This window comes from Barbus barbus (genome assembly GCF_936440315.1).
Source record: "Barbus barbus genome assembly, chromosome: 50".
NCBI lineage: Eukaryota > Metazoa > Chordata > Actinopteri > Cypriniformes > Cyprinidae > Barbus > Barbus barbus.
In genome coordinates this window covers 5,041,094-5,059,257 of record NC_136728.1, presented here as the reverse complement: position 1 = coordinate 5,059,257, position 18,164 = coordinate 5,041,094, and the positions used below count along the sequence as shown (strand labels likewise).

The 18,164-nt window shown below is 35.9% G+C and overlaps 1 protein-coding gene across 1 annotated transcript in view; it reads left to right on the top strand.

The window, feature by feature from the left end:
• LOC306868488 (N-acetyl-beta-glucosaminyl-glycoprotein 4-beta-N-acetylgalactosaminyltransferase 1-like) overlaps nucleotides 1-18,164 on the top strand; it is a 168,171-nt gene that overhangs the window by 79,956 nt on the left and 70,051 nt on the right. The window contains exon 3 of the mRNA XM_079414679.1: nucleotides 5,807-5,908. Within this exon, the coding sequence (XP_079270805.1) occupies nucleotides 5,807-5,908 (102 nt within the window). The remainder of the gene's footprint in view (nucleotides 1-5,806; nucleotides 5,909-18,164) is intronic.

Genomic DNA, 18,164 nt, shown 5'->3' with positions numbered 1-18,164 from the left:
TAATATCTCCATCTATCAGTTGATTAATTAATGTCTCCTTTCCTCCTTTCGCCCATCCATCTATTAATATCTCCATCCATCCCTTATCCATCCATCCATCAATTGATTAATTCATGTCTCCATCCCTCCTTTCACCCATCCATCCTTTAATATCTCCATCAATCTATCCATCCACTGATTAATTCATATATCATCTATCCATCCATCCATTGATTAATTCATGTCTCCAACCGTCCTTTCACCCATCCATACATTAATAAAGCCATCCACCTATCCATCCATTGATTAAATCGTGTATGTATCCATCCATCCATTGATGAATTAATGTCTCCATCCTTCCTTTCACCCATCCACCGATTAATATCTCCATCCATCCATTATCCATTCATCCATCCACCCCTCTATTGATTAATTCATGTCTCCATCCTTCCTTTCACTCATCCATCTATTAATATAGCCATCCATCCATCTCTTGATTAATTAATCTCTCCATCCATCCATTGATTAATTCATGTCTCCATCCTTCCTTTCACCCATCCATCAGTTAATATCTCCATCCATCCATCTATTGATTAATTTATGTCTCCATCTATCCATCTATTGATTAATTTATGTCTCCATACACCCATTGATTAATTTGTGTCTCCATCCTTCCTTTCACCCATCCATCCATCTATTGATTAATTCATGTCTCCATCCATTCATTGATTAATTCATGTCTCCATCCCTCCTTTCACCCATCCATCAGTTAATATCTCCATCCATCCATCTATTGATTAATTTATGTCTCCATCCATCCATCTATTGATTAATTTATGTCTCCATCCATCCATCTATTGATTAATTCATGTCTCCATCCCTCCATTCACCCATCCATCAGTTAATATCTCCATCCATCCATCTATTGATTAATTTATGTCTCCATCCATCCATCTATTGATTAATTTATGTCTCCATCCATCCATCTATTGATTAATTCATGTCTCCATCCCTCCTTTCACCCATCCATCGTTTAATATCGCCATCCATCCATCCATGTATCCATTGATTAATTAGTCTCCATCCTTCCTTTCACCCATCCATCTATTAATATCTGCATCCATCCAGCTATTGATTAATTCATGTCTCCATCCCTCCTTTCTACCATCATCCATTAATATCTCCATCCATCCATTGATTAATTCATGTCTCCATCCCTCCTTTCACCCATCCATCAATTAATATCTCCATCCATCTATTGATTAATTCATGTCTCCATATATCCATTGATTAATTCATGTTTCCATCCTTCCTTTCACCCATCCATCCATTAATATCTCCATCCATCCATCCATTGATTAATACATGTCTCCATCCCTCCTTTCTCCCATCCATCCATTAATATCTCCATCCATCCATCCATTGATTAATTCATGTCTCCATCCCTCCTTCCACCCATCCATCCATTAATTCATGTTTCTATCCATCCATTCTTTCACCCTTCCCTCGATACATTCCAGTCATCAAACTGCCCATCTCTCCATCCATTCTTTGATTAAACCATCCTTCTGTCCCTTCTATAGAAGTTGAACACTCCCAGCTGACAGCTTGTGAATCCCTATAATTTGAATCTCTCATATTTGTTAGATCTTCTCCTGTTTACTTTATTAATTACCAGTTAAATCAATTATCACAAAACAATTTGCAGCAGCTGCCAAGTATTATAAATATGGCTTTCAGCAGTAACCCATTAGCACTGACTTCCATTGTGTGTCGTTCTAGTGTTTACATAAGAAGAGTTGGGGATTTCCCAATAGCCGTCACTGGTTAAGAATTTACCAGTCTGCCAGTTAACAGCTATTGAGTTTCTACTGTTCCATTTTGAAGTCTAATATATTGACAAATCTGCCAGACTCACTTCACCAGTCACTGATCTAATAACAGAATCGGTGAACTTGAAAGTGAGGTAAATGTAGCCAAAGTTTTTTATCCATACTTGTTGTTCAATGCATTGCATGAAGACAAATCATGAGCAATCGTGTTTTCGCAAACATGTAGCATGCTGTTGTTCGTCGGACGAATGCATTAACCTTGTGTGTATCATCTCAACTCCTTTCCTTTTTTTCACTCCAGCTAGTGTTTGTAGTTTATCAGAGCAGAGATGAGGATGACTGATGAAACCGATCGTTCGGGTCATTATCCTCCACGTTACAGGGCAGAGAAAATTAAAATTTGATTTGTGGAAGGGGCTGTGTTTTGTCGTTCTACTGGATAACCGGATGTGAAAAACGTGCCCCAGTCTCCTGCTCCTAGAGCGAGCCTGTTTACCCCTGAACGAGGAGAATTAATTAACCTCCTTTATATTCTGGCCTCGTACTTGCAAACCCACCCTGTCGTGTTTGTCCCTTTGTCTTGAGAGGAGATCTGACTTCAGATCAGTTGTGCTGTGATTGTAATATTAGATGAGGCTGTAGTTTTGAAGAAGGAAGCTGGTTACGGATCAGCACTTGAGTGCCAGAAGGTTTAGTTTGATGAACGCTCTTGTTATAATGAGTGCAGTTGTGCACAACTCACCTGGAACTCAATGTATTTTGAAAATTTCTCATGTTTTGGCCTGGAGGGTTTGCCTTTCGTTGTTTTCTTTCTGTCTTGGTTCTTAATATTTGGCTGTAACAAGCAGAAAGATAATGACGATGTTTATAATCGAATACTACTGCATAAATACTGGATACTATCCATTACTTTTAAAATAATAGTATGTGAAGTGCATTATCGGTCAGTGGTTTGGATATATTGATTATTCATAAATAAAAAATGAATTTCATGTATACACTACCTCCAAAAGTTTACACATACACTATATACAGTACAAACATTTGGAGTCGGTCAGATATTGTTTATCGCTTTTGAAACAAATCTCTTCTGCTTGCCAAGGCTACATTTACTTGATCAAAAATACATAAAAAACTGTAATATTTAAAAATAATATTACCATTTAAAATAAGTGTTTTCTATTTGAATATATTTTAAAATATAATGTATTCCTGTGATCAAAGAATGTGAATTTTCAGCATAATTACTCGTCTTCGGTGTCATGTGATCCTTCAGAAATCCTTCTAATATACTGATGTGATGCTTGACAAACATTTATTCTTATGATCAATACTTAATACTGTTGTGTTTAATATTTTTGTGAAAACCATGAACTATTTTTTTCAACATTCTTTTATGAATAGAAGGTTTGAAAGAGCAACAATATATTTTTTTAAAAAGCCAACGTTTTTAGCATTTTAAATGTTACTTTTAAACAATTTTTACTTTTTTACTGTCAATTTTACACAATTTTTAAGCATTAATTTATTTTTCTTTTTTTTTTTTCATACTGACCCTAAACATTTATGTGCTACTGTAGAGTGGTTTGAATACATGTTTTTAATTTCTGAATAAATTTGGGGTGTATAAAGGCAAACATATTATTATTATTATTATTATTATTTTAATGTTTTTCCACCAATTCAAAGTCATGTGGTGTGACCAATTTGCAGAAACATACAAGAACAACAACAACAAAAAAACATATGATTGTCTAAACTCACATGTATTCAAAGTGTGATGGAAATATTGTTGCGTTTTACTTGTTTACATTACATGATGTTTTTACAGATATTACATTACAATTTCATTAAATGGTATCAAAAAGTGATTAAAAAAGTAGAATCAGCTCCTTTATCATGGACACTTATGAAAATAAATCAGTGCTGTGTGATCGCATCCAAAATAAAAGTTTGTGTTTACAAAATATATGTGTGTGTACTGTGTATATTTATTATGTATATATGAATACACACACATGCATGTATACATTTAAGAAAAAAAAATATTTATATGTTAAATATATTTATATATAATATAAATGTATGCATGTAAATACATGTAAATATTTTCAAAATATATACTGTATGTGTGTGCATTTATATATACATAATACATATACACAATACACAGACATATATTATGTAAACAAAAACTTTTATTTTGGATGCGATTAATCGCAATAAAGAAATACATCTTTTAATCATTATTGTGCTATTTTGTTGTCACATGACCTCATTGCTTGCTTAATTCAAACATTTGCATCCAGTTTTCATTTTAGAAAGAAAAATTTTTATTTTGTAACGTATAACTCTTGCAGTTCCTGATAAATAATGAAACAGTGGAGTGATTATGGATAGCATGAGGAAATACATGGTCAATATGAGTGCATTGCATTACATTTATTCATTTACATTTATTCATTTAGCTGACGCTTTTATCCAAAGCGACTTACAATTGCTATATATGTCAGAGGTCGCACGCCTCTGGAGCAACTAGGGGTTAAGTGTCTTGCTCAGGGACACATTGGTGTCTCACAGTGGATTCGAACCCGGGTCTCTCACACCAAAGGCATGTGTCTTATCCACTGCGCCACCACCCAGCATTATGGGATAGAATTCCAAGCATAATATGCTCAGGTCATCCAGGTCTTGTTTGCATAGAGAAAATATGCATTCACAGTATGCATACTTATACACTTGTGAAATATTAAGTATGGTAGTGGGTTTGTGATCATAACCAGTCATTCCAGCTGTCAAATGAGACGCATAATAGCTAACACAATATATAAAGGCCTTTATTACTGCCACTTCTCTTCGACAGTATTGACTTTAAGCCACTCCTAATCGGGTTTTGTGACGCTTCGGTGCAGTTTTCAATTAGCGCTGAACATTGACATGTGACACATGACTGAAGCAGGAGATTAATATGGAGAGAAACGAACTGAGAGCTGAAGAGAAGAGAAGAGCGGTCTGTTTCTCTGTCGATGAGCTCACGAAAGAAAAGCTGCTGCATGTCTGACGCCAGTGAGCACGACAGACCATCGACGGACCAAATGAATAACTGAGCTGCTTTCTAATGGAAATACTGTTTCTGAAAGATCAGTGTTATTGGAGTCAGGAAAATCTTAAATGGATGAAACCTGTCATAACATTTCACCCCAAGATATAAAGAAAAAAACATACATAATTATATTTTGCATTAGGAAATTAAGCCTAGTTTAGAATCATTATGATTTATTGTATTCTGATATTATTTTCATGACATTTTATGCACATTTTATATATATATATATATATATATATATATATATATATATATATGTGTAAATATATACACACACATGTATATATACACATATATATATATATATATAAGTATAGCTTAAAAGTAGCAACAAAGATAATATACAAATTATTTTAAATCACTTTTTTTTATATATATCAATATTATATTGTTATTTCAATATTATATCAATATTCAAATATTTCTTTCTTTCTTTTTAATTATTTACTTATATTTATATTTTTTATAAATATTTTTGGAGATAATGTGACCCACCTGTCACCCTTTCTCATCTTTAAAAGTAACAACAACAACAATAAATAATAATAATAAAATAAATAAAAATAAAGTAAAAACATAAAGAAAATTAAAGAAAATTTATTTAAAATATATACCCCAAAATATATATAATATTTGTATATACATAAAAATGTCAGACCTTTTTTTTTGGAACATAAAAACACACAAACATACACACACATACACACATACATGCACAAAAATATCAAATAAATAAAAAAGTAAATCCAATAATTGTGTGTTTGTGTGTGTATATACATACACACGTGAATATTTTAGAATATATTAGAAAATAACATGATTTATTCATTTAATAACATCATTATTTATGGAAATGCGTTGACATGGCCGTCTCTCTGTTTCTCTCTAGCAGGAAGATGAGCCCAACGCTGGCACCGTTCATGACAAAGATCAAGCTGAAATACGCAAGTTCATTGCACAGAAGTACAAAAAGTTGCCATGGAAACCAGAGGTATGAATATCATGTTTGTCGTTTTATTTTTGTCATTTTACATTGGACAGTGACTCATTATCGCTCTCTTTTGTTTGTCGTCAGCGGTGTAAGTTCTTAATGAGAAGTTCTCAAACTTTCACTGAAGCTCTTAATAAGCACATGCTGGCCTGGAACATTTTCTGTAACATGCAATTTTGTGTAATGAACAAACTGTATTACTGTCAGATTTTAATATCAGCTGTAATATCTGATGAGATTTAGCCCACGATTTCAGGGCTCGAGTTAAAAGTGCTCATTAGTATTCAAAGTCGCAGTGTGATCTTGTGGTTTTACTGAAATAACTGGATTGATCTGCTGCTGGATGAAAAAAAAAGAAGTGCATTTGGAAAATTGCATCTTAATTCTGCCTTTTTTTTCTGTCCCAATATTAGAAAAAAGCTGTAGAAGCTTTTTTCACACCATGGTATAAAAAATAAAAAAGGTAAGGACTTTTTTTTCTTGCAATTCTGAATTTATATCTCACATTTTAGACTTCTGAATATTGTAAGTAAGAACTGTAAGATATAAACTCACTATTTTGAGAAGAAAACTCTGAACTGTCATATAAACACGTAATTGTGAGAAAAATTGTGAAAAAGTTAGAATTGTGAGATAAAAAATGCAATTACCTTTTCTTTTTTAATTAAAATCATGAGATAAAAACTCAGAAAAAAATCCAGAATTATGAAATGAAAACTCTGGAAAAGAAAACTCCCTCTAATTTGCTAACAAATAAGAATTGTAAATCAGTTAAGCAAAACACATACAATTTTATTATTATTATTATTATTATTATTATTTTTTTTTTTTACAAAAACCATTTCAAACAACAAAGCGAAACAAGTCCCCAAATATAATTACATTAATAACAAAACAAATATACAAACACAAAATTTTTTTATTTTTTATTTATTTTATTTGTTTGTTTATTTTTGCAGCAGAAACAAACACACAAAAAGAATTGAAATATGTACATTTAGAATAAAAACAAAGAAGAATCAGAATTGTGAGATGTAAGGTCAGAATTCCAAGAACAATTGCCAAATTGCAAAATCTCAAAAAGTTCCGAGAAATAATTTTCAGAATTGTGAGATATAAACTTGAAATTGTGAGAATAATAGTCTGAATTGAGATAAAAAGTCGCAATTACCTTTTTGTGTGTGTGTGGCAGAAAAAAATATCAGAATTCCAAGCAAAAAATATATATATATTGAGAGATATATTATTTAAACTCAGAATTCTGAGCAAAAAAAAAAAAAGATGTAAAAGTCAGAATTAAGAGATGCAAAGCAATTATTTTTTTCTTTTAATTCCATAGTGGAAACAAACTTCCATACCAAACAGTTGGATGATGATGATGATGATGATGATGATGATGTATTAAATTGTATGGTTTATCCGCCTCCATTAAAGTGACATTATTGTCATAATTATTCCTGTTAGATAAAGTAAAAAGCGTTTTCTCCTAAACTGCTTATTTGTGAAAGCACAGGATTTAACGCAGTGTTCAGAACGGTGGGCACTTCAGCCCATGAGGCCAATCAACCAAACCAGCACGTGCAGTATAATCAGCCAGAGCCGCTGCAGAAATCACTATGAATGCAGGAGAAGTGGATGCACCGTTTTAAAATAATAATGGCGAGGTGGGAATATTCTGCAGGTGAATGGTAGCAGTTTGTTGACTCTCTCAGGTCTGGGAAATACAGGGCTTGCAGACTCACTAGCCAGGCAGCTATACAGCTCTTGGCACAGTAAATAAAGTAGGATAGCGAGTTATTTTCCCGTCTTACCGTTGCTGAAGTCTAGTATCGAGCGCAGCGGCTGATTGTCCGTGTAAGTGAACATACAGAGATGACGTGCTGCCTCGGTGCCTCTGGTTGTAGATGGATTCAAGCCGCTGTGGCGGTTCCAGCATGACAATACCCCTGTGAGTGAAGCGAGGTGCATACAGAAACGCATTACTGAGTCTGTGGAAAAATTCAACTGACCTTCACAAAGCCCAGACCTGATCCACTCTCAACTTTTTTTTTGAGTCGGGCTCATCTGGAAAGAAACCATCATTAAATATGATTTAACCTGGATCATTTCAAGTGTACACTGAGGTTACTTGATGTTAAAGTATTTGTTCTGATCATATTTTCAACCTAGTTTCATAGGGATGCACCGATATTATTATTATCATTTTTAAATGCTGTAGATTTTGTTGTGCTTTTGTCATTTTTATTAGATATATTTTTATTAGTGCTGTCAAACAATTAATTGCGATTAATCACATCCAAAATATAATTTTTTTACATAATATACGTAAAAAATAAATAAATAAGCATGTGCAATTAAATATTGTCTAAAATGTATACAATATATTAAATGGATATTTAAAATATATAAATAAATAATATATATAGTATATAAAATGGAATGTTACTGATAAACAAAATAATCTGTAATATTGTCCTATAATCGATCTCAAAATTTTCTGTGCTTTATCCTTTGCACGGTTCTTCCTGTTGTCTGTTTTTGCTTTTCTCACGTGTGTTGACTGCTAAATGTTGTGTTGAGCGTCGGCCACAGTTGCTTCTGGGGAATGGATGGCCGGTCCCTGACTGCTCTCAGAGGCCGTGTTATTTATAGGAGTGAGCTCAGGTGATATCCGGCCGAATAACAGCCCTGAGATCAGGCAGATGTTCACAGCTTAGCAAAGCAAACACAGGCTGGTATCGCTTGAATTTTGAGCAATTTTTTTGTCTGAGTCTGGGCATGAGAGGTATGGTTCGCGGTTTTGTGAGATCTGGCCGTTCTGATGAGGTACAACAATGAAAAAGTCAGACAGACCTTGAACCCTTCATGTGGAGAGATGTAGGTGCGAGGCTAAGGGGAACGCTTTGATGGAGGATTGACGGTAATGGGCACCCAGACCATTAGCAGGACTACAGAACGTTGACGGGGTCTTGAATTTATGGCACTTTATAGATTTACTGTAATGCCAGTGGGCCGCGTGATACATCAGTTCCATATAGAAGACTTTGACCTCTGGCCTTTCGATGCTCAATTTCATTTCCACTTTTGTCGCCTCTGTGATAAGAGCATCATTGCTTTTTCCCTCCTCTGAGGATGCTATCCGTTTCCCTCTTTGAGGAACTCTCTTTAGTCTCCCAGTTGCCACTAAATGACAGTGCTGGCAGCAGTTATCCGAAGCCATTATGTGTCATTAGAGAGTTGAGAAAATTGTGAGCATCAGCGACTTCCCATCGGGTTATTACAGTACAGTCACGAAGACCAGAGCGGGTAGGATATCTGTATTCAATCTGTGACATCTCAAACACAAACGTCTTCTGTAGCAGCAAAACTATATGTTCTCAAAATTGGCTAGTCAGTGGGTTGCCTTAAAGGCTAGTTGACTATTTGGTCTTGAGGAAGTGGTGAATGCTTAAAGGGATAGTTCACGCAAAAGTGAAAATTCTGTCATTAATTACTCACCCTCCAAACCCATAAGACATTTGTTCATCTTCAGAACACAAATTAAGATATTTTTGATGAAAACAGAGAGCTTTCTGACCCTGCATAGACAGCAATGCAACTGACACGTTCAAGACCCAGAAAGCTACACTCTTAGACATTTCAAAGGGTTTTTATTTAAGATTTACAGTAGCAAACTACATTTGATTTACAGTTGCACACTGTACTGTTTTACAGTAAATTACTGTAAAAATCCAATTCATCAGTATATTACTGTAATTTATTCATTTTAATATATATTTCATTAGATTTGATTATTTTGATATATAATTAATTGTATTTTTTACTCTACATGGATATTACTGGCATTCAATTAAAACAGACACAATAATGACAAAATATCAAATTCTTTTGGATGCGGACAGTACGCAGTTTCTGACACGAAGGATAAACGGATTTTCCTATCATTACAAGCGATGTAACACATCCAGTGTAGTCAGTCCCAAGCTGTTGTGGCATTGTGGACATGGTACAGGGCAAATGGTGTCAATCCAAATGTAAGAAATGAGGAAAATAAAGCAACCTCAATAGAATGGTGCCAAAGAGACTGTTACAGCAAATACAGTAGTATACAATAATTAAAAAAATACAGTAAGTCTCTGTATGTGGGGTCTGACATCACAGAAAATTCCCATGATGCAAAGGGTATTACAGTTATTTACTGTAAAGGGAATTTGCAGTATTATGCTGGGTGATATACGGTAAATAACTGCAGAAATTACAGAAATGTCTAACAGTGTAGTAAGGACTTTGTTAAAATAGTTCATGTGACATCTGTTGAACATTAATTTTATGATAAAGATGAAGACTGACACAGAAGAGAAATTGTTGAATAAAGTCATTATTTTTTGTTTTCTGCACAAGAAGTATTCTCATAGCTTAATTACGGTTAACCACTCATAGCTTAATTCAAATTACGGTTGAACCACTGATGTCACACGGACTATTTTAACAATGTCCTTACTACCTTTCTGGGTCTTCAACGTGTCAGTTGCAATGCTGTCTATGGAGGGTCAGAAAGCTCTCAGAATTCATCAAAAATATCTTAATTTGTGTTCTGAAGATGAACGAAGGTCTTACGGGTTTGGAATAACATGAGGGTGAGTAATTAATGACAGAATTTTCATTTTTAGGTGAACTATCCCTTTAAGCAACTTAGCATGAACCCAGTTTAACAGCTAGATGGAGCACAACAGAAGAAAGACTATTGCACTCTGATTGTTTTGAACTTGACACATCGTCACTAAAGCACAGCATCCACTGAGTTCAGTCTGCCGTTTGTAATGTCTCATCAAACTACATCGTAGTAAAACATAGTAGCTTAGAATAACGTTAAAATGCGGTCACACTTACAGTGTAGCAAATTTTTATTATTATTTCTTTATTACTCCACACGATTAGGAATTTTATGTGAGGGCGAAATATTCCCCAACCAGATTTCACACAAATTTGCCACGTTGACCAACACAAAATTTAAAAAGTGAGCTGTACTTTATACATAGCTACACTATTTACAATAGACAATGGACCTATTGAAATTTTGTTAACTTTAGACGATTATTCTGTATTCTATTGCAAAGGCCAACAGATTACAATTTTTTTATTTTTACACAGGGTAATACTGTAGCCCAAGCTAACAGGCTAATCCACTAACTGTATGCTAAACCAGTACGTTAAACAATTAGTTTGCAAAATCTAATCTAATTAAAATACATAAAGACAAGAAATCTATTATTTAAATTTTCAAGAAATTTTAAACCATTGTACTGTGAAACACAGAAAACACAGCTGTCTTTCACATCTCCTTGTGTTTGAATGGATGACTATACTCAAATTATCTCAAAATAGCCATCTCAGCAAGTATTCTCATAAACACAGTCAGTTATGTCTTACATGAAGTGAACATGAACAGAAAGCATTGGGATATGCAACAGTATATTGGATCCATGCATTAGGTCTATTAGGTCTTAAAGTGAATTTAACTTTACAGGTCTTATTCTGTAAAGAAATATCCACCAATCAGAGAACATAAGCTTATAAATCACTCCAAATTAACTCTAGTGCCCTCCCCACTTTCATGAAGTAATGCGAGTAACGTAATGTAGTCAATAGTTTTTTTTTTTTCTCAACCGTATTTTTCTCCATTGTTTTTAATTCAATGATGTCATTAACATTGCTTCATGGGATTGTAGTCATTTTCCTCACTAAAGCCATTGAATAATGTCCTGTACCTTTGTCTTTTTGTCTGATTTTAAAATACATTTTTTGCTTCATGTAATATAGTAGTTCTCCTCATAGCTGGTTGGTTTGGTTCATGGCTTATAACTCTTTAATGAAGACTTTAAAAGAAAAAATCCCTATGGGAAAATGAATGGAAAAACACATCCGGAACCAAAGCTGCTGAAAAAAAATGCACTATGGAAATGCTTTGGGCTCTCAGGTGGCTTGGAACATCACCAATCAGCTTGTTGCTTGTTGTTGGACTAGCCAACCATTTTGGCTCATTCCACGCCAGCAGTGTAGCATACGGTCTGGACCGACTCGAGAGAGCAATCCTGCATTAGATGCCCACAGATGCATGATTGTGGCACACATCATGTCTCTGATGCCCGATCCCAGAGGCATTATGGGTGATAAATGGTGCCATTGCTTGTCATTATGAGCGGTGGCTGATTGTTTGTCTAGGTCACGCACAAACCTGCTGTCGTGGGACGTGATTCCTCCGTGGGTTGCTGTTGTGCATGAGACAGGAGGAGAGTTTGGAGTGAAGCAGGTCTGTCTGGTATTGAGAGGATTCAGATCAATGGGCCTCCATCGGACTGACTGAGAAAAGTGAAGGTCATGTTTTTTTAGACATACTCGTGGGATATGAGGTTTGCTCTAAGAAATACAATAGGCTCCTGGGAAAAATATTAATGTGGTTATTCTTTGTGCTGGAACAGAGTCATCTTTTCTGGCTGTGCAAAGTTTGTACGGTGTGATTTTCTGACCGGTGAGTGATTCTAACAGTTGTTTTGTAGTATGTGAACCCTACCAAAAGATTCTCAAACACAACTCTCATGGGGCATTCACAGTGTTTGCGGTGACAAAGCGACCACAAGCAATTCAATTTTAGTGAGAGTTGGAGCTCTGGTTAGCATTAGCATTTAGCATTAGCCACTGGTAGATGCTGTAAGCAATTTCTGGAAGCCAATGTTGATATCTGAAATTAGGGCTGGGCGGTATATCGAGTTTGTACGATATACCGATATATTCTTTATAAGCGATATGGTATGAAGCAATACCGTTAATATCGATATACAGTTACGAGCACATCTGAAAAAATATTTAGGGAGGACACAGACTGAACTGCTGCGGAGAAAGTGCATAATACAATTTGTTCTAAACATGTGACAAGCTTTATATGAAGGGCGTAAGATATAGTAGCCTATAGTTTATAGTTTCAGTTTGAAGTGGCTCGACGCTCACCCCGTCAGATGCTCTGACAGAAAGGCTGTGTGTGCCGCTGAAAGAGATGCTATTCGCGCTGTTTAATGTGTTTGGGATGTGCTGTTTTTCTTAATGCATAACTTACATTTCACAGGTATATTCTCCATTTGTAAATGTTAGAAAGCCATGGAAATATTTCCATTTTGCTGTCAGAAGCGCATGAACTTTTTGCTTTGCAATTCTCCACTAAACTTCACCGACTTAATTTAGAAGAGTGCCGCAGCGCGTATGCGTTCCAAACAGACAGAGCGCAATGAAATAGGAGCGCAATAACTCTGAAATATATATATCTAAAATATACATTTTGCTGACATATTTGTAGCTAGACAATGTGACATATGTATAATTTTAAACCTACAAGTAAGTGTATGTGTATTAGGGATGGTAAGATTCACCGATTTGCATCGGTGCATCGACATAAAAGCTTACGATGCGATGCATCGATTTAAATAAGCGTGCATCGGATACAATTGGCATTTGTATCGCGATGCATCGTTTCTAAGATATCTGCATCGGTTAAAACCGATTTATTCATATATAATTAGGCTATTATTAGATGCGCTATTCTTTTAATATTTATAAAGCGACCAATATTTTGTTATGTAACTTTTAGATTGATTTCTCCTTTCTGAACTGTTGCGGAAGCGCGTTCTCTCATCACCACTGCAGCTGCTACGTGATTATGACGTATCACAACAACACTACGTAGACCGAGAGGTGTCCTCCTGAGAGTTACCACCTAGAACGGATTAACATGGCAGACTCGGAACTCTTTCTTCCACCAAGTCATTTTAAATCCAGTATTTGGAAATACTTTTGGTTTTATAAGCGAGATGGAAATCTTGACAAAATCCATGCAATTTGTAAAATATGTCGCGCTGCTATAAAATATACAGGCAGTAGGCTACGACTAATTTAACAACACACTTGAAGTTACAGAACATTTCTTTATTGTTTATCCCTGAGCAGCATAAATAAAAATTAAATATCTACATATTGAATTGCACAGCATATTATTTTTCTCCATTGCATCGTATTACACTGAATCACATCGTGTTGAATCGAATCGAAATCGTATCACACCGCATCGTAATAGCAGTGAATCGTATCGCATCGCATCGGTAGCTGCCTATATGTATCTTTAATGTATCGCATCGTTGGCTATGCATCGAGATGCGTATCGCATCGGCCTCAGTTATGGAGATGCACATCCCTAATGTGTATGATAGCACTAACTGTAAAGTATGGGATAATCAAAATAGCCTTTTTATTCAATTAGTCTGTGCTTTTTTATTATTATTTTCATTTAGTAAATTTAACTTCTGCTTTAAAATGATTATTTTTGTTTTTAGATTGCAATGTTACAGTGTTAGAATGAAATGTGATTTTAACCCTTTTTTGCACATAATACATGCTTACATTCACTTATTTGTTTAATCCTAATACAAAATACAGAGATATACCATGTACCGCAAATCAGCCAAAAAATACAGAGATATGAATTTTTGCTCATATAAAATATACTCATATGTACTGTGCGTAAAGTTTTATTAACTAAATCACAAACACATAACTAGACTAAACAAACACACACATATATACGCACACACAGACACATCACACATACATGGTACATGGGAAGGGTAAGTGAGACTGGATGAATGAAACTGGACAGAAACAGGGGAAATGAAGCGGAGTTGACCATCTGAAAGAACCATCAGTCTCTAATAGCTAATAGCTTACAACAAACCTCTGTGTGGTGCAAGGAACGATACTTGCAACGAGAGCGAGAGTCCTGTGAAGCTTCTGAAGAAGATCTGGATGGTTCCATTCAGAATCAGAATGAGCTTTATTGGCCAAGTATGTTTACACATACAAGGAATTTACACATACAAGGCCGATCAGTGTGGTGTCGTCTGCAAACTTCAGGAGCTTGACAGAGGGGTCTTTAGAGGTGTAGTCATTGGTGTAGAGGGAGAAGAGCAGTGGGGAGAGAGCGCAGCCCTAAGGAGCTCCAGTGCTGATGGTACGAGTGCTGGATGTGAATTTACCAAGCTTTACTAGCTGCTGTCTGTCTGTCAGGAAGCTGTTGATCCACTGGCAGACGGAGGTGGAGACGGAGAGCTGGGTTAGTTTATTTTGAAGGGTTTCCGTGATGATGGTGTTAAAAGCGGAGCTGAAGTCCACAAACAGGATCCTCACATAAGTCCCTGGTCTTTCCAGATGCTGCAGGATGAAGTGCAGTCCCATGTTGACTGCATCATCCACAGACCTGTTTGCTCTGTAGAAAAACTGCAGGGGGTCCAGTGATGTCCTTCAGATAAGCCAAAACCAGTCTTTCAAATGATTTCATGGCTACAGACGTTAGGGCCACAGGTCTGTAGTCATTAAGTCCAGTAATGTTGGGTTTCTTTGGGACAGGGACGATGGTGGAGCGTTTGAAGCATTAGGGGACTTCACACAGCTCCAGTGATCGGTTGAAGATCTGTGTGAAGATGGGTGCCAGCTGATCAGCACAGGTTTTTAGGCAGGCTGGTGACACACTGTCTGGGCCTGGTGCTTTCCTTCTTTTGTTCTTTCTGAAGACCTGGCACACATCTTCTTCGCTGATTTGAATCGTAGGTGTGGGGGAGAGAGGGGTTGCTGGAGGTGTGAATGGTTGTGTGGAGAGGTGTTCAGGGCGGGTGTGGGGTGATTTTTCAAAACGACAATAGAACTCGTTCAGGTCGTCTGCCAGGTGTTGATTCTCCAGAGTGCTGGGGGATGGTGACTTGTAACTGGTGATATCCTTCATTCCTATCCACACTGAAGCAGGATCACTGGAAGATAAATTTTTCCTGAGCTTGTCAGAATAATTAATCTTTGCCACTCTGATCTCCTTTTCCAGTGTGTATTTGGCCTGTTTGTACAAGACTTTATCCCCCTTTCTGTAAGCATCTTCTTTGGCCTGACGGAGCTGTCTGAGTTTTGCAGTGGTTGGTTTGTCATTGTTGTAGATTAGATGAGTCCTGTTAGGAATGCACATATCCTCACAGAAACTGATATAAGATGTTACAGTCTCTGTGAGCTCGTCCAGATCGGTGGCAGCGACTTCAAAAACAGTCCAATCGGTGAGGTCGAAATAGGCTTGTAGATCCCGCTCTGTTTCGTTAGCCCATCTTTTAACAGATCTTAATACAGGCTTTGCAGATTTAAGTTTCTGCCTGTAGGACGGTATAAGATGAACCAAACAATGATCAGAGAGTCCTAAAAAAGCTGCTTGTGGAACCGAGTGATATGCGTCCTTTATTGTTGCGTAACAGTGATCCAATATATTACTGTCTCTGGTGGGACATGTGATGTGCTGTCTGTATTTTGGCAGTTCGCGGGAGAGATTTGCTTTATTAAAGTCCCCGAGAATGATTAAAACAGAGTCTGGGTGTTGTTGTTCTGTGTCTGTGATCAGATCAGTGAGTTTCTGTAAAGCTGTGCGCTTGCGGTGGAATGTAGACACTCACGAGAATGAACGAGCAGAACTCCCGCGACGAGTAGAACGGCTTGCAGTTAATGAAGAGCGTTTCTAGATCTGAACAGCACATCTTCTTTAACACAGTTACATCTGTAAACCACCCCTCATTGATGTAAAAGCACGTCCCGCCGCGCGATTTCCACGTTGATTCTGCATGCCGATCTGCTCTGATCAGCTGATAATATGATGAGACACGCCCCTTACTGCTGATTGGCTATAAGTTTGTTTTGGTACTCAGCCTTTTTTTGAAAAATCGCTTACCCTGCCTTTAAGCATGAAGTATCCTCATTTATATAAATGATCAAATTCATTTAAATATTTTTATTAATTATAAACATACATTCACTTTCAAACAACTAATTAATAATTCCACCTAGATAAGACATGGAGATCTGGGCTGCATTTCCCAAAAGCAACTATGGTCGCAAGTTCTGTTGTTAACAATAGTGTAAAATAGAACTTGCGAGCATAGTTAAATAATGGTGTTTTTGGGAAACGCACCCCTGGTTTGCATTAGCTTTTAGCCCCCACTGGCAGATGATGTTACTACACATCTAAACAAAGTTAATTTTCCATAAAAAATAAATAAAATGAGAGATCGGGTTAACATTAGCAGTTAACCCCTACTGGTAGATGATGTAACTGCACCTTTATTCAAGAAAAAACATCAAATGTTTTTAACATTTTAAAAACATTTATTTTTTAACATTTTATTTAACTGATATCTTGTATAGCCTGTAAAAAATAAATAAATAGTAATAATAATAAATTAATTAAACAAGAAATTATGACAACAATAAAAATGCTTTGATTTATATTAAAAATAATAATAGATGATCAAATTAAATTAATAATAATAATAATATACAATTCTTTTTTAGAAAATAAATACATTAATTTTCTATAAAAATAAAATGAATATCTCCAACCAGTTAAGACATTCATTTTTTAGCATAGGTTAGTATTTATAGCAAAAACTCAACAATGATGTGACAGGCTGATGTCATTGTGCCCCTATAGGCTGTGTAACATTAATCTGAGGAGCGGGTCTCTGTCTCTCCGTCTTCCCAAATACAGGTCATTAGCAGCAGTTCTGGGAAGCAGGAGGGTTTCCATTAATGCATTAATGAGAGCGTTTGATTACTATCATCAATCAATATGAGGGCATGTGATATCATAAAAGACACAGATGAGTGATCGCTTGAGAGATCAATCAATGGATACATAAAACAGCACCACATACAACAACTAATCCAGCTGATGTATGACATTTCTCACTATTCATGATGGAGTAGATTCAAATCTTGAGTATATTGAATGACTTTGTTCTGGCGTTTACTTGTTTCATGCAATGAAACTCAAAGTGCAAATTGACATAAGACAATGAAGTCCTGAGGACACTGACCTGTTGTGTATCTTTATTTGTAAAGTATCTGTCTTGTAGAATATTTTTTTATTTTATTTTATTTAAAAAATTAAAAAAGCTCCAACAGCATTTGTTAGCAATTACGCTTGGTTTGATATAATGTATCCAAAGCATTGACCTTCAAGTATATATATATGTAAGTGTGGCTTAATCGTCCAAATAAATAAAGGCCTCTGCGTGAACCAGAGGAAGACAGGAACTTGCATGTTCAGAAGGTCAGTCCTGCCTCTCCAAGTCATGTCATGGAGCTCTTTTAGAAATGGATAAGTAGGTTCTTAAATCAGATTCAGAGCCAT